Source organism: Chrysochloris asiatica, unplaced genomic scaffold, assembly GCF_000296735.1.
Source record: "Chrysochloris asiatica unplaced genomic scaffold, ChrAsi1.0 scaffold00053, whole genome shotgun sequence".
In the NCBI taxonomy this organism is placed as follows: Eukaryota; Metazoa; Chordata; class Mammalia; order Afrosoricida; family Chrysochloridae; genus Chrysochloris; species Chrysochloris asiatica.
Genome location: NW_006408571.1, coordinates 17,759,371 through 17,783,072, shown reverse-complemented (window position 1 = coordinate 17,783,072; position 23,702 = coordinate 17,759,371). Strand labels below are relative to the sequence as shown.

Here is a 23,702-nt window from a genome sequence, read left to right as displayed (position 1 = left end):
TCACATGGCCACATCATTTGTGTGGGAGGCTGGGAAATGAAGTCTTTCTTCTAGATGGCCTTGTACCCACCTAAAACTCAGTCATTACTAAAGAAGGTGTTGGGAAGGGATACTGGGGGCAGTTAGTCTCAAAGTTGATGGTGTTATCATGTGGTTATCAAATGGGATCAGCCTTAGGAAATTGTTAGCATAGCACCTGGTCCAAGATAAGCTCTCGTCATTTTTGGGGGGCCTTGGATGTGTTATTTCACCTCTCTGGGCCTCACTTTCCTCTTGTTTGAAATGAAAGCCTCCTAAATGGATTCAAGTGGCTTTATTGTTGAGGCGCTGCCTTGTAGGCTGGCCAGAAGAGGGCAGTATTGGAGAGGAGAAGGGAGCAGGGATCCCAAGAATCAGGGCTGTATGGCTGGGAATTGCACTGCCACGCCCCACCACCAATAAGGTTAAACCCGGGTCTCTGCACACTGACTAGGATCAGCACTGGACTTCGAACCATAAGGTCGGCAGTTCAAACCCACCAGATGCTCCTTGGAAACCTGTACAGGGTCTCTATGAATTGGAACCGACTGGACAGCACTTAACAACAACACAGTGACTGGAGTCCTGGGTGGCACTGTAGGATCAGCACTGGACTGTGAACCACAAGGTTGGCAGTTCAAACCACCAGACACTCCTCGGAAACCCTATACAGGGTGGCTATGAGTCGAAGCTGACTTGACGGCACTTAACAGCTCATTGACCGTGGAAGCTTTTACTGCCAGACACCTGATAATGCTTTAAATGAGTAGTTACTTTCAGTATAAAGTCAGAAACGCTGTTGTAGAAATTTGGGGAAATCCAGGAAAGTATAAAGGAGACCCATGAACTCACCCATGGTGAGTTCACTTAACTCCATGCCCAGATAGAATCCTAATTGCCATTTTACTGTGTGTATCTTTTAAATAAGCTTTCGCAGGATTTTTAACATCTACAGATAAGATGCTGTGTTTAAAAGGATAATAGAAAGTATCTAACTGCGTTTATTAACTGTTGGCCACTGTTCAAAGCACCTTGTTGTTGTTAAGTGCTGTCAAGTCAATTCTGACCCATAGTGACCCTGTATAGGGTTTCTGAGGAGCGGCTGGTGAGCTAGAACTGCTGACCTTGTTCAGAACAACGTTGTATCCCAGTTGCACAAACCCGCAGCACCACACCAGAACTTGAAACCCTTTACATACATTAACTCTTTTCCATCTCCACAATAACTAGTCTTGGGAAGATTGTGTTGAACCTGATTTTTTAAGAGTTTGACATGACCACATTTTCTGTATCGTTAAACATTCTTTGTCCCTTGGTGACACAACCTGAAAGTTTGGTGGTTTGAACCCACCTAGAAGTGCTTCAGAAGAGCCTCTGGAAGTCTGCTCAGAATCCCTGTGGAGCAGTCCTGCTCTGCACACGGGCACCTTGACAGCAGCTAACAACAACAGAAGCACTTTCGCTGCGTCATAGTTCCTGACTGCACAGCACCGCAGCTCAGCTGGGCTTTGGGGGTTTCTAGGGTTTTCTTCTTTTATTAGGGCTCTGATGGATGTCCTTACACCTCAGCTTTCTCTACTTACCTTATTATTTCCTCAGAATAACTATCTGACATAGAACTCTTAGGTCACAGGTTGTTGTTGTTAAGTGCCATCGAGTCGGTTCCGACCCATAGTGACCCTGTATAGGGTTTCTGAGGAGCACCTGGTGAGCTTGAACCGCCGACCTTGCTGTTTAAATGGCTTTGCAGTCTGGCACGTTAACCCAAAGAGCCACGCCAGGACTCCTTAGAATAGTTGTTGTTAAGTGCCATCAAGTCAGTTCCAGCCCTTAACGACCATGTCTACGGTTTCTGAGGCTTAGTCTACAGTTTCTGCTGGAGCAGAAAGCCTTGTCCCACAGAGCAGCTGGCGGGCTTGAACCACAGACCCTGTGGTTCAGAATCCAGTGCTTGCCGGAATGGAGCCCGCGTATGAATACCATAAAGTTTACAGTGGTCTAGACTTTCACCCCTGGGTTCTTAGCCGTCTCCCAGTGGGCCCCCCCATTCCCCTATGTTTGGGATACAGTTGTTGAAGACCGGAGAGGAACCGCTCATGTTCATGGACTTGTACAAAAACAGGACAGGCTATGGTGGGAGCCCATACACCTGCCCCTCCTGCCCTGACACTCTCTTGTCCAGCTTGCCTGTGGCAGATGGTGGATGGCCGGGCACCCGGCTGAGTGGGCCTTTGCAGCCATAGGCATGGAGACACCCGGCTGCCCAGCTCCCGAGGCAGATTTAGCTGTGGGATGCCCTTCCCTGCAAAGCTCCATCTGGCATGGAGTTCATGGTCGGTCTTAATTAAAGCTAGTATGAACTGTGAATGTTCTTCCTTGAAGATCAGCAGTCATCATGGTGTGGCTTTTATGCTGACCCCAAATCATGTTTCAGACATAAGATTAAATTATGGTAGAAAGTCAGCAGTGGAAGGTGTGGCTGGCCTGAGGGAAAGCCTGGTGGGATGGGCCACTGAGAGCTGGGCTTCCAGCCCCTCATGCTTTCCTCCTCTTCTGAAGCCCCCAGCTTTGGCCACACCAGTCTCCTTGTGGTTCTGCACACCTTGTCCTGCTCCTCTGGTCTCAGGCCTTTCCATGTTGTGCCTGGGGTGCCCATCCCCATCCGCACCAGGCCAACTTGCAATATCTTCAAACTCAACTCCTCCAAGGTGCCCCTCATAGCCTCCTGAGCCCCATGCGGCTCTCCGACGCCTGCCCCTACTCTGCTCCTGCTGCTGGAGTTGGAGCAAATCAGGCGAGGGTGTTGCTGGATCGCTGGGAGAAGAACCAGGGACATCACTGTGGTTGTAGCCTGGGTGGAGGGATGGGGGTGGCACTCTCTGAGAGCTAGGGCCTAGAGCCTCCCTGGTGCATGTCTAACCCATGTCCTGTCTTTTTCAGCTTCGAAACGGAGCCCCCTTCACCAGACTCCCAAGTGACAAGCTGAAGGCAGTGATCCCCCCTTTCTTACCCCCTTCCAGCTTTGAACTGTGGAGCTCCAATCGGTCCCGGACATGTCGCAACGAGAAGACAGACCCCATGAAGACTGTGCTGCCCCACAGAGCCAGCAGGGGCCACGCCATGGGCGGGAGCATGGATACTGTAAGCCGTTGGCTGGCACGCTGTTAGCATCAGGGAACCTAGTGGGGCCTGGTGTGACTGGAGCAGAGGGAAGGGGAAGGGCTGAGGAGGCTGGGTTGGAGAGGGATGTGACCCTGAACCCCAGGAAAGGCTTCTTGAGGTGGGGACCTGGAGCCGGCCATGAAGGGTGGGCACACTGCAGGCTTTTGGACCAGCGGGGCAGCAGGGTAGATGTAGGCTCAGGCTCAGCCGGTGCTGAAGGGACTGGGTTATGTCTTGCTTGTGATGAGGGCCTTAAGCGGGTCTTTAAGGAAGATGCAGTCAAGTTTTCTCAGCACTAGCATTGGGTGGTGCAGTGGTTAAGCGCTGAGCTGCTAACTGAAAGGTTGCTGTTTTGAACCCACCAGCTGCTCAGCAGCAGGATGTGGCAGTCTGCTCCTGTAAAACCCTGTGGGGCAGTTTGACAGTTTGGTAGGGGCACTGAGAGTTGGAATGGACTTGGCGGTCACAAGAATTGAATGAGGCTGAGCACAGGGTGGCTTGAGGGGATGCACCCATGTCCTGGGGCCTCAGCCTGAGAGCCATCTGACAGCCGGGTCGAAGCCCCCACCCCTTAGTGATTCCCAGCAGGCTGAGCGCCAGCTGACAAGAGTATGTTGGTGGGGGCCATGGGAGTGCACATGATGGCTTGGGTCAGCTGATCTCCAGGGTCCCGTCCCACTAATCTGGAGAGAGGAACAGCAAGCCGTGACCATGCCCCTCATCCCCTTCTTGCAGGCTTCCATCAGGCCCGTTAAATTCCCAAGTCTTTCCAGAAGCCCAGCATCTCCCACCAATTCTGGAAACTTCAACCACTCTCCTCATTCCTCAGGCGGCTCCAGCAGCATAGGGGGCATTAGCAGGCACAGTGGGGAGCTGCATAACCGCTCAGGTGGGTCTCCAACTGGGGCTGAGGATGTTAACGACACCCACTTGCCGATGATCCCAGAACCGACTCACACACCCTGTCTTTCTCCTTAATATGGACAAAGGAGTTTTCTGCGGGGTCTCCACTCAGAGTATTTTTATGCATTTTCTTTGCAGGGAGAGGACTGAGAGAGGAGGGAGGAAATATAGTCTATCATACTTTATTTCCTTGTAGAACTCTACCAGACATTTCAAGGAAATGTTTGGTGTTGCAAATCTTAGAAGGTCAAACCTGAGAGCTTTTCATGTAGTCCTTTCGTTGAACAGAGAGGAACTGAAGCTCAGAGCAAGCAAGAGCTTTGCCCAGGGTCACACAGCAAGTTGGTGACAATTAAAACTTGAACTGTGCCCCACAGTTATTTTATATTACAGCATACTGTTTACACCTCCTTGAGGTAATCCAGGATTATTAACCTTTAAGATTAGATAAACAAAAAGACTTAAAAAAAACCCACAAATAGCATATAATCTTAACCCACTAGGGATCATCCTTAACATTTTTTGGTATAAATCTTTGCAAAGTCTTTCTATGCACATTATGAGTATTTATAGAAGCTAAAGAATAATGCATTAAGCTCTTAGTACGTGCCAGGCACAATGGCAGGACCTTCCCATGGATGATCTCATTCAGCCCCCATCCCCAGCCCCAGCCTGTAAGTTTATTGCCTCTGTTTTGCAGAAGAGGGAAGGGGGGGTGGGGGGGCTCAGAAAAAGCTGAAGAACTCGCCCAGGGTCGCATAGCTATTAGGTAGCAAAGCCAGGACCCGAACCCAGCAATCAGACTTCAGAGCCATTCTCTTAATCCACTGAGGTGCAGAATGTTTTATAATTGACTTCCCTCCCCGTTAGTGTATTAGCAACACTATCTCATTCCCATGTACATATGCCTACAGCATCTTTTCAATAACTTAATGATACCCATCAGTATGACGTATCAGTGTATTTAACCAGTTCCCCTTGTTGAACACTGAGGTGGTTTCTAGGTTTTTGCTCTTACAGGTAATATCCTTGTACCTCCAAACAATGCCGTACGTAACACAGGTTCCCTAGAATCGGGAAGAACCGGTCAATAGGTTTGCCTATTTTTGAGGTTTTCGATACATTTTGTCCTCCCGAATAGTTCTATCTGTCTGTACATTTACAATATTTGCAGCCTGGCACTGAGGAGTTCGTGCTCTGTAAATGCTGCTGCATCTGTGCCGTGAAGGATTGGGGTAACTGTCAGCAGGGTGGGCACTGGCAGAGTTGCTGGATGTTGGAAAAGAAGGACGTAGCTGACCAGGATACCCTTCACAGTGTGGTGGTGACTTCCTCACTTTCCCTCTGGTTCCGTTGTGTTCACTTCTGTTGTGGTCAGCCCTGACCCAGAGCCACATGGGAAGGGGGCCTGGGACACGTGGCCCCCCGGGTTAGCCAAGTCAGCGCATGACAAGCAGTGGATCACACCCATCACAGTCATTCCAATCTCTGATTTCTCAGGTGGCAGCATAGATAATGTCTTGTCCCAGATTGCCGCTCAGAGGAAGAAAGCAGCCGGGTTGTCGGAGCAGAAGCCTAGCCAGCGGACCAGTCCTGTTGGGCCAGCACCAGGGTCCAGCCCATCGGAGCTCCCGGTTTCTCCAGCAGTGGGCAGCGTTCCCAGCAACAAGGTGCTGCTCTGTTTCATCTCCTCTCGATCCTAACCTGGCCCTAGGTGCTCGGGGGCGTGAGAGGTGGCACAGCTGTACGCCAGGGTAAAAGGCAGGTTCCTCTCAGCTGGCCTCTCAGAAAGTCCAGGCTCATTGTCCCCAACTCGTGAGATTGTTTGGAGCTGTGAGACACACCTGTACCTGGCTGGGGTTGCAGCCTCCTGCCTGGTCTCCAGGTTGGGAGGAGCCAGCTCCTCAGCCCCTGTGCTGGTCACCCAGCCTCAAATGGTGCACATGTCTCTGTCAGAGCACAGTGTTTTAGAGCATGGGCTTAGGACTGCCTGGGCTCAAACCCCAGAGCCACATGTTGGCATTTAGAATGGGGCCTGGCGTGAGTGTGAGCTAGCTCTGTTCTTAGCATCCCTTGGGGCCTTAGTACTCTGTCCTAGTTAGTCACTGCCCACTTGTTGGGAACATCAACCCCGTGCCAGCAGTGAGGCCCCTATTGTCCATCTGCTAACCAGGGGGCTTGGTGACCACCCTCATTGTGTATACTCTGGTATGAGTGTGTACTCTGGTGAGGGTGCTGTGGGCACAGGTGAGGGTCCCTACCAGTAACTTCTGAACTTGGGTCTGAAGGATGAATGGTGAGGGGTGGTCAGACTGTTCCAGGGTGAGGAACAGCCTGTGTAAAGCTCCTGAGAAGAGTGGACGTGCGGGAACCTGAAGCAGGCCTGTGGGCCCCGCAGAACCGAACAGAGCCTCCGCTCTTACTGCTGGGTGCCATGTATCATTGTTGCAGTCGTCCCATGGGGGATCCCCAGAGTGTGGGCACCTAGCTGGGAATGTGAAACAGCTTCTCTACCCGGCTCCCCATCAGTGTCCCCCAGTAGTTCAGAGTAGCTCATGGCCTCGTCCAAAAGGATCCCAAGTCCAGACAAAACCTCATGTTTTCTAGCTGTCTTCATCATCTTTTCTAGCTGTCATAACTTTCTCACAGAGAAAAGTTAGGTCCCCAGAAAGCCTCATCCCTGGACTTCTGGCCACCACACAAGTACCTCCTGAAATTTATGGTTTAATCAGTGGATGGAGAATGTGCTGTTGATAAAAGACCCTTTGTGTTCTTCAGAGTTCCTATGCAATACTGTTGTTCAGTGCTCTGGAGTTGGTTCTGATTCATGGTTACCCTCTGTAGGGTTTCCAAGGAGCAGCTAGTGGGTTTAAAGTGCCTACCTTGAGGTTAGGAGTCCAGTGCTGATCCTTCAGTGCCAACCCAGGACCCCACCTTATGCAGTGGTGATGGTGGCAGTAGTGTGCCTTGGAGTCGGTTCCCAATTACAGTGACCCTAGGCTGTAAATCTTTATGGAAGCAGAAAATTTCGTCTTTCTCCAACGGAACAGTTGGTAATTTTGAACTGCTGACCTTGAGGCTAGCAGCTCGAATTGTAACTGCTACACTACCAGAGCTCCTTACCTTAATGCAGTGTTGTTGTTGTTAAGTGCTGTTGAGTCGGTTCCGACCCATAGCGACCCTGTGCAGGGTTTCCGAGGAACAACTGGTGAGCTAGAACCACCAACCTTGCTGTTCAAACGAACTTTGCAGCCCCGCTCACGCCTCCTCATGCACTGTCTGTGCACTGCAGGGTGGGAGCTGGCTGGACATTGCACAGGGAAAAGTAAGGACGTTGCTGACCAGGCCCCCCTTCAGAGTGTGGTGGCAGCTTCTTCACTGCTTCCCCCTCTGGTTCTCATGTGCAGCACCAATACCTACAGAACCGGTTCCTTTACACTTGGCAGAGCCCTGGTGGTGCAGTGGTGAAGTGTTTAGCTGCTAATTAAAAGATTGGTTGCTTAAGTGTACCAGGTTCTCAACAGGAGAAAGATGTGGCAGTCTGCTTCCATAAAGATTTACAGTCTTGGACACCCTATAGGGCAGTCCTATTCTGTCCTGTACGGTCACTATGAGTACAGATCGACTCTGTGGCAGTGTGTTTGTTGTTTACATTTTAGCTCCAAAAAAGAATTTGTCCCTACACATTAGCATTATGTTGCAATTATTTGGATAATGCTGTTGTTGTTAAATGCTGTCAAGTCAGTTCTGACTCATAGCAACCCTGCATAGGGTGTCTGGTGAGCGGCTGGTGAGTTTGAACCACTGACCTTTCTATTCTAACCGACCTTACGGTTGATTGTTCATCACACAGTACCATACCAGGATTTCACTTGGGTAATGGTTAAGTCCCATTGAGTCAGTTCCGACTCATAGTGTCTGTGTTGGGGTTTCCAAGGAGCAGCTGGTATGTCATTAAAATGTTTTTAGATTTCAGCTCTTGAAAAAAAAAAGCTCTACAGATACTTTGATGCATTTTTTTTTATTAGATACTAAGCATTATATCAGGAGCTCTGGTAGCGTAGTGGTTACGAATCGGGCTGCAAACCTTAAGGTCAGTGGTTCGAAACGACCAGCTGCTCCGCGGGAGAAAGATGAGGCTTTCTACTCCCATAAAGATTTACACCCTCGGAAACCCTGTACAGGGTCGCTATGGGTCGGAACCGACTCGACGGCACTTAACAACAACAACAACTAAGCATTATATAATTTGTTGTGTTTCTTTTTTTGTCCTTACCGCTGGGAAACTCAAAGCTGCTGTCAGCTTGCTAGTATGGAGCTTTGGTAGTGTTTCCCTTTTCTCTGTTATCTAAAAGTTTTGTTTCTATTTTGATGATTTTAGATATGTTAGGTATTAGCTTCCTGTAATCAGTGTTGGACATTGGCAGCCTAAATTGGGTCTAAATTATAAATTATGTTGGATGTTACTTTGCTTGGATACATCTATCAAATATAATTTATGTACAAATATATTCTGATGAAAGGAAATGACAAAAGATACATTGAAGAAACAGTAAACTGGGAAACGGATCCATTTCAACGATTATTTGATACTTTTAATGTCACAATGATGCCGGAACCATTGGGAGTTGTTTAAAACTGCTGGTTTCTGGGCTTCAAGCTGAATTGGACTTGAAGGGAAGGATCTGGGGATCTGTCTTTTCCTCCGGAGAGTTTGTTGTAACAGCCCAGCCCGGGGCTGTTAGAAACCACTGCCCTAAATCTTAGGACACAGAAGTGGGTTTTCTGTCAAAGGCTCCAGCAGTAAAATGAAGACAAGAAGGACTTTACAAAGACTCCCTTAGGAAAAGTTAGAAATTAGCATGCAGCACACAAGCCTCCTGAATCTGGTTCTTGCACTTTGCTTAAAACAAACAACACACTGTGATGGTGTGTTCACAAGACTTGGACTCGAAATGTTCAAGATTCAGCATCGAGAACGTCAGAGGATACCAGAAGTGGTTGGATCAGCGTCTGTGCCAGCATTTCCCAGATCTCTGGAGACCTGAGTGGGCACATGAGGTGCATCAGCTTTCTCTGGCCACCCTAAGGCTCGGTGACTTTAATGGTCTTTATGTAGCTCATGAATCTGTAGGCTGGCAGTTTAGTCTGGGCTTAGCTGAGCAGTTCTTCTGGTCTGAGTGGGGTCATTTATGACTGGCTGTCTGCTCAGATGACCAGGATGCTGGGTCGTGTGTATCTTATTTCCATTATTCCTTTCATGGCTATGACAGAAGGCAAGAGGTGGAGAAGCCAGTAATTAAGCAGGTTGGTGTGCCCATTGCAGGAGAGCTCAGAGTTAGAGGGCAAAGTGTATGGATCTAGGGAGGGTTGCAGATGGCATCATTAGTGCAGTCAGTCTGCCATGCTTGGGGGGGTCTAAGGAATCGTCGCAGTATTTTAGAGACTCTCAGATCATTTTATACCTACCTGCTCTTTCTCTTCCCAGTATCTGGAGTATTATGTTTCTTTGCTTTTAAATGGATTGGATCCAGTTTGTAGGGATTTACTAGTTATTGCTTTAAGGTAAGCACCAAGACTGTCAACTGCAAGGTCAGAAGTTCAAACCCATCGAACACTCCTCGGAAATCCAACACAGCTTCTCTATGAGTCAGAACCGATTTGACGGCACTTAGCAACATAACAGTATTGTAGATAAATAAAGTAGAAAAAAGCAGGGGGAGGGAATTTATTGACATAGGCAACTCATTGACAAGAATCTTTCCAAATCTGAAGGAGGAATTTATTTATCTTCTCTGGGGTGTTGTCAGCTGGAAGGAACACTGAAGGCCCAGTATAAAAACAGTTGTAGCTCTTTTCAGGTATAAAAACTATTTACCTGAGTCTCTACTATCCTATATGAGTCGGTTCCGACCCATAGCGACCCTGTACAGGGTTTCCAATGGTGTAAATCTTTACGGGAGTAGAAAGCCTTATCTTTTTCCCGTAGAGTGGCTGGTAGTTTCAAACCGCTGACCTTAAGGTTCACAGCCCGATTCGTATCCACTTCGCCACCAGAGATCTTACTATCCTATATAAGAAGCCCAATTTTTAGCTGGAATTCGAAGGCATGCAAAAAGACAAGAAGAAAAACCATACTCCCAAAGAAATAAAGCCGTCCTCAGAGTGAGATGCAGGGAATTTAGAACAATGTTATTACAGTGTGAGAGGCTCCCCTGGAAAATGTGGACTGCAGCTGAATCACGCAGGTAGCTTCAGCAGAGTGACAGGAACTGCAGGGAAGAACCAAGTTGGACACAGTAACAGAGATGGGGGCAGTCTTCATGGACTGACTGGTGGACTTGACACAGCCAAGAAAAGAATCGTGAATTTGAAGCTGATGGTGGTGGTAATGTGCTGTGGAGTCAATTCCGACTCATAGCCATATCCGAGGCTATAAATCTTTACAGGAGCAGAAAGCCTCATCTTTCTCCTTAGGAGCGGCTGGTGGGTTCAAACTGCTGACCTTGTGATTAGCAGCCCAACTTGTCACACACTATGCTACCAGTGCTCCTTGATGTTGAAAGTAGGTCAGTATGAATAACCCAGACTGTGACACACTCACATGTACAAGCAAGAATAGAACACCCCAATATCTTAAGATGTCAAATGCTCTAGCACTCAGGTAATCGGAAGCCCTGAAAGAAGGAAAAGGGTGAGAGAAACAGTCCAACAAAAGGAATATTAAATAATGACCAAGACTTTCCCCAAATTATTGACAGACACTAAATGGCAAGACACCAAGCTGGGGCATTAAGAGAACATTAAGCAGAATAAATAATACAGTGCCCTAGGCATTTCACATGTAAATGACTGAAAACAAAAGACAAAGAGAAGGTCTTGAAGGTGGCCAGAGAAAACACCAAAAACTGCATTCTCTGTTTTTGTTTGAATGTTTTCTGGTCCTCTAGGTTCTTGCTTAAGTATGTGTCTCAATCTCTTCTGCAGAAATTAGAGACAGACAGAAGGCCTCAGTCAGGAACATCGACTACCTCCAAAAGCACCTCCCCCACCCTCACACCCTCGCCTTCACCCCAGGGGCACACTGCCGAGTCCTCTGTGTCTTCGTCCTCGTCCCACCCGCAGTCCAAGAGCAGCGGGGGATCCAGCAGTGGCACCATCACAGACGAGGGTGAGTCTTGGAGCAAAGTTTGCCAAAGGGCTCTTAGGTTCTTTAGCATTCCTAGCTTAACAAAAAAAAGTAAGCAAAAAATTGCTCCCCGTTCCCTGATTCTACCTTATATTTTTCTCTCCATTATAAGGACTTCTTATATAAAATCCCTCAAGTGCTTTTAGCATGGAGGTAAGTTTTGTTTCTATGCACAAATGCAACACCCTGTAAATGCTTCCGTAACACCTAGTTATATATACTAGTCCCTGAACTCTGTGTAAAGTTGCTGCAAGTGATAAAAGTGTCACTCAAACTGGCATAAGCAAGCAAACAAAAAGGGTAATTCACTGGTTTATATAATAGAAGCGTCTAAGGTGTGTTTCAGGCATGTGTGCATCTAGGTGCTTTGGGACTATTCCTCTCCCTAGGTTCCGCTCTGCAAGCGGTGGCAGGGATAGCCAGCTGCAGGTCCAAGCTTACTTCCTGTTCCTATTAACTTAGCAGCTTCAGCAGAAAGCACGCCACTTTCTCAGCAGTGCATCAACATCCCACGGGGAAAGTCATGGCCTGATGTGGCCATTTGCACATCCTCAGTCATCTCAGTATCCATGATGGGGGAGGGAATACTGAGTTGGCCAGGTCTGAGCCGGTCTGCCCTTTCTGCTGTGTGGACCACAGTGTGGGAGAAGAGGCTTCTCAAAGGAAGACCTAGGCACCGTTTCCAGAAGGAGGAGAGGGAGGGAAACTGGGCAAGCAAAAGCAGCCTGTGTCCACCACAGCCTGGAGAACTTCACAGTCTGCTTGTGTACCAGCCCATCCTGTGGGGAGGATCGGGGGTAGAGGGGAGACTGGTGGATGCCAAGGCCCAAGATGACAGAAGTGAAGTAGAGTCCCATATGTTAACTGTCCTCCAGAGGGCTCCTGGAAGCTGGGAGGAGGGAGCTGAGAGCTTTGATGAGCGATGGGGCCCAGGCAGGTGCCAATTGTGGAGTATGAGTCAGAAGAGCAGGAGCTCATGGTGTGTATTCCCCTCCTGGATGCAGCAGTTAAGAAATCAAACAGCATAGTTCCAGGGGGCAAATATGTTGCAAATGAGTAAGGAAGACCAGAAAAGGACTGATGCATTTGAATTTTGCTGTTGGCAAAGAATATTGAATGGATTGCCGGAAGAATGAACAAATCTGTGTTGGTAGAAGTACAGCCAGAATCCTCCTTAGAAGCAAGGATGGTGAACCTTTATTTGATGTAATTTGGACATGTTATCAGGAAGGGCTCGTCTCTGGAAAAGGACATCATGCTTGGTAAAGAAAGAGGGTCATTGAAAAAGATGACCCTCAACAAGTTGGATTGATCCAGCAGCTCAAACAATGGGCACAAACGTAGCAGCAGTTGTGAAGATGGTGCAGGGCCAGGCAGTGTTTTGTTCTGTTGCATCACAGATAGCGTCACTGTGAGTCAGCACACACTCAGTGGTACCTAACATTGTCCTCACAGACACATGCTTGAGCTTGAGTCTGCTGGGAGGAAAGTGCTGAGCAGCCTCAGAGCAAGCGATGGAAAGTTGAAATCAACCAACCCCCCCCCCCCACACACACACCCAGGCTCCTGTTGTCTGAGTTGGCACGTGTGTGCTCCTGTTAACATCTCTGTTTAGCAGTAGCCTTTATTTTATGATATCTAGTGTAGTGGATTACATGTTGGACTGATAACTTCAAGGACAGTAGTTCAAATCTACCAGTTGCTCTGTGGAAGAAAGATGAGACTTTCTGCACCTGTAAAGATTTATAGCCTCGGAAACCACGTACAAAGTAGCTGTGAGTTGAAACCGACTCCACAGCATATTCCCACCACCACTATGACCCTGGTGATGCTCAGCTGCTAAACAAAAGGTTGGTGGTTCAAACCTATAAGCCACTCCATAGGAGAAAAACGATTTGCAGCCTCAGAAACCCAGTGGGACAGTTCAACTCTGCCCTATAGGGTTGCTAAGGGTCAGAGTCAACTTGAAGGCCGTGTTTTTAGCATGATCATTTACATAAAGACAACTTCATTCTTCCCTGTGTGGGAGTTTTAAGGTTACCACTCACAATTCTCCCACTTTTGAAATTTTCAGGAATTAAACCCCTAAAGATTCAGTTAGGAATTCATATCCCATATTTTTCCAAAATAATTGAGACAGTATATTGGTATATGGAGTCCGTGGGTAGTACCACTGGTTAAGCACTTGTTTACTAACTGAAAACTTGGGGGTTGAATCCACCCAGCGGTGCCACAGAAGATAGACCTGGCAATGTGCTTATAAAAGGGCACAGCCACTGGACCCCTGTGCTCAGAAACCAGACGGCGTGAGCGTGAGTCAGCCTTAACTCGAAGGCAACTGGCAGATAGATCTGTGTGCACTGCTCACTCCTGCTCTCCTTCCCGCTCATGTATTAGAACATACATAGTTTCAGAAAACAAACAAAAAAACATTTGCCAGCCCCTGAAGAAAAACAAGGACACAACAGTAGTTTCTTTTTAGATTCCCTTCTTGGACTTGGAGAGGGCCAGCTTTGCCTGTCTGGAGTTCCTGGGTCATGAGTTAGCCAGACCTTTGCCCTGTGGACACAAGATTGTCATAGGACAGGGCTCCCATCCTATCCCCAAACAGCCGTTCTTTGTATTTTAGAAGGTGTGTAGCTCCAGTTGAGGACTGCGTGCAGACCCTTTCTCCATCTGTCCCCCTGCATCCCATCCTCAGTTCCACATTCATTTCATGAGGCTTTCTCAGACAGCCACTGGGGGCTGTAACCTGTGCTGGGAGTTTGTGTAATTCACAGTCTGTACCCCTAGCAAAGCAGTTTGTCGTCTAGTTGGGGAGATAGAAGCACATTCAGAATAGTAGTATTGAAGGATTGCATCGCAGATGGGAGCAGACCTGTGTTCTAACAGCACAGTGGGCCAGGGCACCTTCACTGAGGAGTGAGCGGAGACGAGATGGGCAGTGGTGTGCCCCAGTGAGGCCAGGCTGGCTCACCACAGCCAGTTATTAAACATAGCCATTATTCACAATTCAATTATATGAACTTGCAATGAGATAACTAAATTAAATATAAGGGCTTATTTATTATATTAAAAGGGGGAAGTATTATTTGTTAATTTTTTTATTGCATGTTACTGTTATTCGTGCTCTTGAGACTATTTACGTATTCTGCATCTGTGTTGTTGGTACACTGTATAATGCCTACTTCTGCATATGCCTCCCAACACCACTGTCAGGAACATCAGCTTGGTAGCGTGAAATTGACTATGATTGGGGTGTTTACACATGGCAGTCAGCAAACCCCACCAATATGGGCCTGATTGATTGTTTTGTAGACCGACTAGACTTAAAAATAATGATGGAGGAAGTGTTAATAATGTATACACTTAAAAGTGTCGACACATCTGCGGCCATTACATTGTGAACAGCATTAAAAATTGAGGAGATACTCTTCCAGTATTGAAAACCATTATCTGACTCGACAAAGCTGCTCACATGACATTCTAGCATATAACTTCACTGTTTCATTTTCATTTTACATATTCACATCAACAAAAATAATCATCCAACATTCATGTTGGAACTGCACTCATTAGCTGTGGATACAAGAGTTGGGCAAAAATCAATGAAAACATTCTGTAGGAATCAATTGACTAAATGGAATTTACAATAAAGAATATTGTATACTTTATTTGTATATCATGTGCTATGCATTCTTTATGTTGGTAAATTTTTCAGTACAAGTATGGAACTTAAAAATGCAAAGAATCAGTTGTTAAACACTGGACAGAGTCCTGGATCTGGAGGGAAAGCAGAAACAAAGCTTTGGCGTCATGAAGGCGGAAAGGAAGTCAATTGTGTCATTCATACTCTGTAGCAGCTTCTCTGTGAGCCCTTTCTTAGTCCCTTGGACTGGCCTGCTGCCTTCTCTGTCCCAAGAGCCCCTGCTAGCCCCTTCACCATATTGCTTCTCAGTGACGAGAGAGGCCATGGAGCTTATGAGCAGACCCAAGATCTGGGTGTGAATCTGTGCAGTGCCATGGACTAATGGTATGACCTCACCCGAGATATGGGCCCTAACCTTTCCTTACTGTTTTACGTAAATGGAGACAGTAATAGGGCTTGCCTCCTGGGCTGGTGTAAAGCACAGTGAGCCTTCCATGTTCAGGTGCCTAGTATGAGTGCTATGCATTAGCTTCATCCTCATCAGATGTCTTTCCTGCCTCAGGGGGCACCTTTCCAGCAAGGACTCTTCTATTCTTGGGCCCCAGCATGCAACCGGCTCACTGGTAGTCACTACTGAATGAATTAATGAAGAAACAAAAGTGAGACCCTAGGCCTCCTAATCTCCCCATACACTCTGAACTATACCCACTGCCTCAGGGCCTTTGCACTTGCTGTTCATGCTACCTCCCAAGATCACCGTATTACTCTCTATAAAGCAACATCCACTACTACTTTGGTATCTACCCCTACCTTCTCTGTTCTTCTCTGAATTTGACTAACCACCCTGCTTACTGTCTGTTTTGGTCCCTGCTGAATCCCCAGTGCCTGCTCTAGAAAAGCTCTGTTGCATGTATGTGTGAATATTTCTTTTAGCCCCCCAGATGTTGAACATATGAATGTTACAGTATTTCTTCCAGCCTGCTGAATGTTGGCTTTGTCTCCATTCTTTATCCTCCCTGCTCTGATACTTTTTTTTTTCTTTCTTTTTTTATTATGATTTGCATGGAAGTTCATAGAACAAAATGGTTTTCCATTCAGTAATTGGTATACACTTTGTTTTATGACGTTGATGGCAATATGTGTCACAGACCTCGTCCCACTTCTTCCCTGAGGCTACTGTTTGCCCGTCTCTCCTCATCCCTTCCTGCCTTCGGAGTCTTAACCAGGCAAAGACTGCCCTTGGGTTGGTTGTGAGTGCATAACTCGCGGGTGTTATTATTCACCTTATAGGTTTGTCTGTTGTTTGGTTGACTGGTGAGCCATGGGGACCTGCTCTGGTATCTTGATACTCAAAACCTGCTGCTGTTTTCCAGTGGTCTTCCCCTCCTGGGGAAGCCCATAACCACCATACACTTGAGCCGAACACCACATTCTGCTCCAAGGCCACCTGCCTGTTGAGATCTTTCTCTGACAAGCTGAGGACTTGCAGGCACTGCAGCCAGCAGTCAAGAAATCATTTAAAGGCATTCTTAGAAGGCAGGCTTTTCCACCTAGCAGCTGGAGTTCCCGGAATTTCAGGGCTGTAGCCTTTTCCATCACTGCTCTTCGCAGCCTAATTTGGGGTTTCAGGAGTTGCCGATGGTATGTGTTGAGGGGAGAGTGGCTGACTTGGCCACACAGGTTTGGGACTTAGATCTGCTTTCTGGGTTAGAGTTCCTTCTAAGATTTCATTTGAAACAAAGATTACCACCGTTTTGTAGGAAAGTTTGCAGACTATTCTTTCAGAGACGTTGTATAAGATTCTAAAATGTGGCTGTTCTACATCTTTCTCTCGAAGATGAGCTGACTGGAATCCTTCAGAAATTATCACTTGAGAAATACCAGCCCATTTTTGAGGAACAAGAGGTAAGGATGTTCGTTTTGAATTACCAGTTTAAATCTTGCTATAAAAAGAAAACATATTTTATCTGAGTATGTGGGTTTTCATTCTGCACACCTGGATCGCTTTTTCACTAAGACAGCTGAGGAAATAGAATGTGTGTTCAGTACATTTAGTTCTTTACAGTGAAATCCTGGGAACCTATGGCTTGTTTTTCTATCATTAAATCGTGTAGTTGCAAACACTGCCTTCGCCAGTAAAGTTTGTTATCAGGGATTGACCAGGTCCAAAAGCAAATTCTGATGAATCCTAATGTCTTAAATATCGGGATTTAGGGTCAGTGTTAATCTGAGCGAGTTCTTGTTTATTTTAAACCTTTCAATATCACATTTAATATCACATTCTGCAGTTTTAATACTTCCTCAAATTATTAAGTTATTCTGTGCCCCAGCAATTCCATTCCTAGGTGTATATCCAACAGGAATGAAAACATATGTGCATACAGACATCTGTACACAGTATCCACAGAACCATTGTTCATAATTGATGAATGAATGGGAACATATGGTATGTCTATGCAACGGAATGTCCTTTAACAATCCAAGTACTGATCCATGGTACAACTTGAATGAACACGATGCTAAGTAAGGAAGGCCACATATGATTCCACTTAAATGAAAGTTTTAGAATAAGCAAATCTATGGTGACAGAAAGTAGATTCGTGGTTTCCCTGGGTTGGGGAGAGGAGGGAATGGTGACTACCTAATGGGTATGGGCTTTCTGACTGGGGTGATAAGAATACCCTACAATTGATTGTGGCGATGGTGGTACTAGGCTGAAAATGATTGAGTCAGATGCTTAAATGGATGAGTTGTACGTACTTAAAGTGGTCTGTTTTGCATCATAAAATACCCCTCCAGGCCCACACCCTACAAGTGTAATTGTAGGTTACAAACGATCCTGTGTCCAGCTCAGTACATGACCAACAACAGCCTCATAGTCACAGTGGTAGATGTCAGTGTCCCTGCCAAGTTTGAGACCCACTTGTGGAGCTTGTATTTTTGTTCAAGGAATAGACAAGAGGCACAGTGACTTCTGTATCAGTTTGCCTTTGTGTCACATCCAGTCTTCTCTCCCTGTCTCCTTGGCGTTGTAAAATTCTGCCCTGATTTTTTCCCATCACCAAGAAATCTTTCTTGCTCACTGATGGCCATCTGCAGCTTTTGTTTTGTGTGTCCCATACCCCTGGACCCTTGGGCAGAACCTAATTTGTGAGGCTATAGCATTTTCCACTGGAGTCCTGGTGTGGCACTGGGGGCTAATGCGCTGGATTGCAAAGTTGGTTTGAATTGCAAGGTTGGTGGTTCAAGCTCACCAGCTGCTCCTTGGAAACCCGATGCAGGGTCCCTAGTCAGAACCGACTCGACAGCACTTAACAACAAAAACAAGCATTGTCCATTAGGGTGACTCCTAGTGAGGAGGACCCAGGCAGACAACAGTCCCTTCATTCTCTGGGAAAGCCATAACGCATTAATAAGGGAGGCGTTCCTTAGGAGACATGCGTACGAGAAACCAGTGGATCTGGCAGCTGTGATGCCTGAAGGACTATGTGATGCTGTGGATGAAAGCAGGTTTGTTTCCTGACTCTGCCATGTACGAACTATGTGGCACTTCAGGTGCTAAAAAGCAACCAAACAACCTCTCGGTGCCTCTGTTTCCCTATCTCTAAAATGGAGATGAAAATGTGAGGTTTAAATGATACCATCTCTGTAAAATGCACTGAAAATGCTTTAGTTGCTCTATCTTCCTCATCATCTGACACTGGGACTGGCTTCCCAGGGGGCCTATGGGATTGGATTCTGCCTGGGTGACGTGTTGTGGGTGGGTTTACTTTGTCATTGGCATTTTTGAGCCCTTCATCCACCCTGACGTGGAGGGAGAGAAACTGAGGTGTGTAATACCCTTCTCAGGGAGTAGGGGTACAGATTCGGGTATCGGGGCCCCGGCAGGGCTGCTAGGATTCCACCTGTAGAAACCAAGGAGCCTGAGCTTGTGAGTCCTGCACCCTTCTCCCGCTCTGTGCTCAGCTGCCCCTGCCCTCTGCTTCTGTTTGTTTACTTTCTCATTCTGTCTTTCCACAGTCTGCATCTCTCTTGTTCTCTTTGAGGGCCACGTGGTGAGTACTGCTGTGTACCCACATTTTGCTGTGCAGTATTCAGTATTGCTGTCAGGGAATCCCTTTGTAGAGCAGGAGCTCACGGCAGTCCCATGTGTGCAGGGTAGAACTGCCCTGACCTTTTGATCTCCAGATCTTTCTTCCAAGGCACTTCTGGGTGGGTTTGAACCACCAACCTTTTGGTTAGTATTGTAGTGCTTAACAGTTTGAACCACCAGAAATCTTCAGGAACTGGAATCAATGGGGTGGCAACCGATGGTGGTGGTCCACCCAGACTGTTGTCTCGAAACCTCCTTGTTTCATTTCTAGGGTTTTCCCAAAGTGCATCTATTTTGAAAACCCAAGCGCTAGAGCTGTGAAGATTTTTCCAACTAAACTTTAATCATGAAGTGAGAACCTGGAAGTCACAGTGATAATTAAGTCACTAAGAGAAGTCCAATAGGTCACAATCATGGTGTGTCTGTTGTGGGGGAAAGAGAGGCATGGCCCCAGGCAGATGAATGTGAAACCCACTTCTGTCCTTCCAGGTGGACATGGAAGCCTTCCTCACGCTCACCGATGGCGACTTGAAGGAGCTGGGGATCAAGACAGATGGATCCAGGCAGCAGATTTTGGCAGCGATATCTGAATTGAACGCAGGCAAGGTATTATTCTCGATCTCTTATTTGTGGTTCAAACAGCTAAGACCTTCACCAGGATCCCAGGCCCTGGGTAGTTTTGAGGGCCTCTGGGGTGATCTGATGTTATCTCTGGCACAGCTGACAGGTCACCTTGCATGCTTCTCATGACTGAGCGCTCACTACCCCCGAAGTGAGCTGTTCCTTTACAGTTAAGAGGTTTCTGCACAGATCCACAGCCCCCCTTAGCACAGAGTTCTGCCCTGCAGCGAGCCATAGACTATAGCAGAACCCCTGGTTCAGATTGGCTCTGGAGCCAGGAGGCCAAGTGTTACCTGGGCCACGTTGCACACCTTTATGAGCCTCCATTTCCTTGTCTGTAGGGCGGAAGCAGTGGGGATGTTATAGGAACTGACATGCTTAGAACACCTGCACATAGTAAGCCAACCAGGACTATTACTGTTGACAGCCTGCGTTTTTGTCTAAAGTTCCATTTGTTGCATCAGCTTTAAAGCCGAAGATTTGCAGTGCCTTCCCTTGCCACCTACCCAAAGACAACACAAACAAAGAAAGCAAGACAGAAGCAAAGCTGAGCAGCAGCACTGTGGGAACAATAGTTTTATACAGTTGTGGTTGGACTATTTCTGTGTCTTCCCTTAGCATGATAAAGGATGGAGTTTGCTGGAAATATTCTAGCAACAATCTGTAATGCGTGCTAACCTGTTGCTTTTACACACTCTGCCTACCAGCTTCCCCCTTGTTGGATAATAGTGGCATGACTGTGGCTTTGTCATTATGAATAGCAACGTTGTGGACATCTCTGCCTTTTTCCTTTTTCTTTTTTTTAACCCCCTCAAGCTGTGTTCTACAATACAAGTTTGTATCAGAGAGTGTGACCAGTTTTGTGGTTCTTTTTATATATTGCCAGGTTATGCACAGAAATATTGAATAGCCTTATGTAGCGCCAGCAGCAAATACATATTTATGTAGCACTTTATCATTTACAAGTCACACTGCTCGTGTAGCCTCTGTTAATCCTCACCATGGCCCGGCCTGGCCTCACACTTCTTGCCTAGCTGGTGAGGAGGCACGGGGAGGGGATAGTTGCACCCCCGCCACATAGTGGGTGAACTGCAGAGCAGGTCCTTGGTCTCCTGACTGCTGCCCCACGTTTTCCCTGCTGCACTGTGTGACAGTGGCTGCTCTCAGTCCCACCAGCAGGGTGCTGTTCTTGTTGTAGCCAATGCCTTCTTCATCTTACCTGTCATTAGGCTGTGGGCTGGCCCTTCACAATGATTTCATCAACTTTGCTTCTGGCAGTTATAAGTCAGTACTTTTTTCCTGGCTTCTTTATTATTCTTTCTTCCCTGAAATGGTGTGTTCCTAGCCATCAGTCACCCCTGTTGTAAGGACTGGACTGCCTAACTTTGTAGATGGGGAAGCTAAGGCTCCATCTGACCCTGGACTCCCAGCCCAGCCCTGATTCTGCCCTGTGGCCCAACGTGCAGGGGCAGGGGGCGGGCGGCGAGGGAGGCAAGAGTGGTGGTCTTGGCCGTTAGGAGGTGCATCACCAGGTGGTTCACAGAAGATAGGCAAGCTAAGACAAGGAATGCAGTCTTCCATGCGGTCAGTTTTTCATGAGACTAAAGTGCTCTGGGTACCTGCAGTGCCCCCCGTGCTGTGTGGGCATAGGGCACATGGTCAGGCTGTGTACTCTGAACATTTATTTCATCACCACAGAACGCTCTGAGGTCAGTCCCAGTTTGTATTTGAAGAAACTAAGCCACAGAGAGATGTAGAGACTCGCCCAAAGTTGCACAGCTAGTAAGTGACAGAGCCAGGATGGGAACCCAGAGTTTGTTTCCTGGCTACCATGCTATGCTGCCTCAGGGAAACATACCAGCACCCGGAGAATCAGGCGAGGCCGGAAGGTAAGGCCTGAGAAGCGGTTTCTGAGGAAGTGTCAGGAGGCTGAGGTCTGAAGGAAGAGTGGATGGAAGGCGTAGAAGGAAAAAGCTGCCAGGCAGAGGGGGGCAGGCGTGCCAAGGCTTCAGCACAGAGAGCAGGCAGCCAAGGGGACGGGAGATCATGGCTTACAGGGTGATCAAAAGTGGCCCATTTGAGTAAGGGCAAGGGGATGAGGGAGCTGCAGTGAAGGGACTGTCCTCGTCCTGGCCTCCAGAGGCCATGTATGTGAGGCCAAGAGAAGACCGAGGTGGGAAGAGAGAGCAAAGCAGTCCAGTCAGGGAAGAAGGACCGAGGGTTCGGATGTGGGGGCAGTTAAGACAGAGCTCAGGAGGACATGACCAAGAGGATGATCAGGCCCTGGCAGATGGTCACTGCTGGTGCTTCTGAAACCTCCCCTCTGGCTTCGGGGCCAGGATTTCCTGGGCCCAGAGTCATAAAAAGTAGACAGACTAGGCTGGTTTATAAACTTTAGGATGATAAGTGGGCATCGTCAGACTGCACAATGAGGAATCCTAAGACCGCTCCAAAGGAGGGCATTTTTCTGGTAATGTATATAGACTGACTCTTTTCTAGTTTTCTTCCAGATTCCCGGTGCTCCTACTCCCTGTTCCCCTGTTCCCACAGCAGTCTGCATCCAGTCCTGACCTCTTCCCCCATCCTCTCCCTGCAGTGCTGGGAGAAACAGACCACCTACTCCCACCATGTCTTCCCATAGCAGCATCTACCCTGAAAAACTTAAGACTGGCACAGCAGTGGCTACAAGGGGCAGGAGTCAGCCCTGGCTGCCTTGCTGGAGAAAGGCCTTGTCCTTTGGGGACAGTTGTTGTTAAGTGCCATCGTGTCAATTCCGACCCATAGTGACCCTGTTCAGGGTTTCCAAGGAGCGGCTGGTGAGCTTGAACCACCAGCCTTGCAGTTCAGATGACTTTGCAGTCTGACGCATTAGCCCACTGTGCCGCCACAACAGGGACAGTAGTTCCCAATAAAAGTGCCCTGGAAGTGAGGCCACAAGTTACAGCCTGCTGCAGAGCAAAGCGTGATTGAGCGAAGTGTAGTATTATAAGATGAGTTTATGTCCTATTGCACTAAATCTAGGTTATCTTTGCTACTGTGAGTGCATGCAGCTGCTTCAAATGGGCCAAGAACTTTCAGGCCGAGTGTGACTTCCAGGAGACCTGCTTAGGGCTCTTAGATGCCCGGGGCCTCCGCTCCCTCTGCACCGTGCTGGCCTGGCCCTGCTTCCAAGGCTTGATGACCTGAGCTTCTCCTTCTAAGGTTCACACTTTTTCTTCTGCAACCCAAGAGAGTTCCCGCTACAGTACTGTACAAATGTGAGCTCCCAGGACAGGACAGGACAGGTGGTGAGGGGAGGCTCAGCATTCCTGGCTCACAGTGTTTTTCTAGTGACTCTTGCTGGTGGGTTGTGGAATTAGTTTAGGGGTCGCAAGCAGCATTTAAAAAATGAAACAGAATTGAATAGAAAATATTACCGTGCTTCTTCATAGGTAGGGAGGGTGCATCTTGTTTGAGTTTATATGTATATATACGTGTGTGTGTATGTATACATATATGTGTGTATGTATATATGTATATATATGTGTGTATATACATATATGTGTATGTATATATACATATATGTGTGTATATACATATGTGTGTATGTATATATACATATATGTGTGTATATACATATATGTATGTGTATACATATATGTGTGCATATATACATATATGTGTGTATATATACATATGTGTATACATATATGTGTGTGTATATACATATATGTGTATACATATATGTGTGTAAATATACATATATGTGTGTGTATATACACACATATATGTGTGTATGTATACATATATGTGTATATATATACATATATGTGTGTATGTATATATGTGTGTGTATATGTGTGTATGTATATATATGTATGTATACATATATGTGTGCATACATATGTGTGTGTATACATATATGTGTGCATACATATACATATGTGTATGTACATATATGTGTGTATACATATATGTGTGTATGCATGTGTGTACATACATATATGTGTGTATACATGTGTGTATATATACATGTATGTATATATACATATATGTGTGTATATACACATGTGTATATATACATATAT

At 47.0% G+C, this 23,702-nt stretch overlaps 1 protein-coding gene across 1 annotated transcript in view; it reads left to right on the top strand.

The window, feature by feature from the left end:
- ANKS6 (ankyrin repeat and sterile alpha motif domain containing 6) overlaps window positions 1-23,702 on the top strand; it is a 68,970-nt gene that overhangs the window by 25,079 nt on the left and 20,189 nt on the right. The window contains exons 9-14 of the mRNA XM_006863192.1: window positions 2,959-3,159; window positions 3,916-4,069; window positions 5,584-5,753; window positions 11,071-11,254; window positions 16,759-16,826; window positions 19,504-19,620. Coding sequence (XP_006863254.1) covers window positions 2,959-3,159; window positions 3,916-4,069; window positions 5,584-5,753; window positions 11,071-11,254; window positions 16,759-16,826; window positions 19,504-19,620 — 894 coding nt within the window. The remainder of the gene's footprint in view (window positions 1-2,958; window positions 3,160-3,915; window positions 4,070-5,583; window positions 5,754-11,070; window positions 11,255-16,758; window positions 16,827-19,503; window positions 19,621-23,702) is intronic.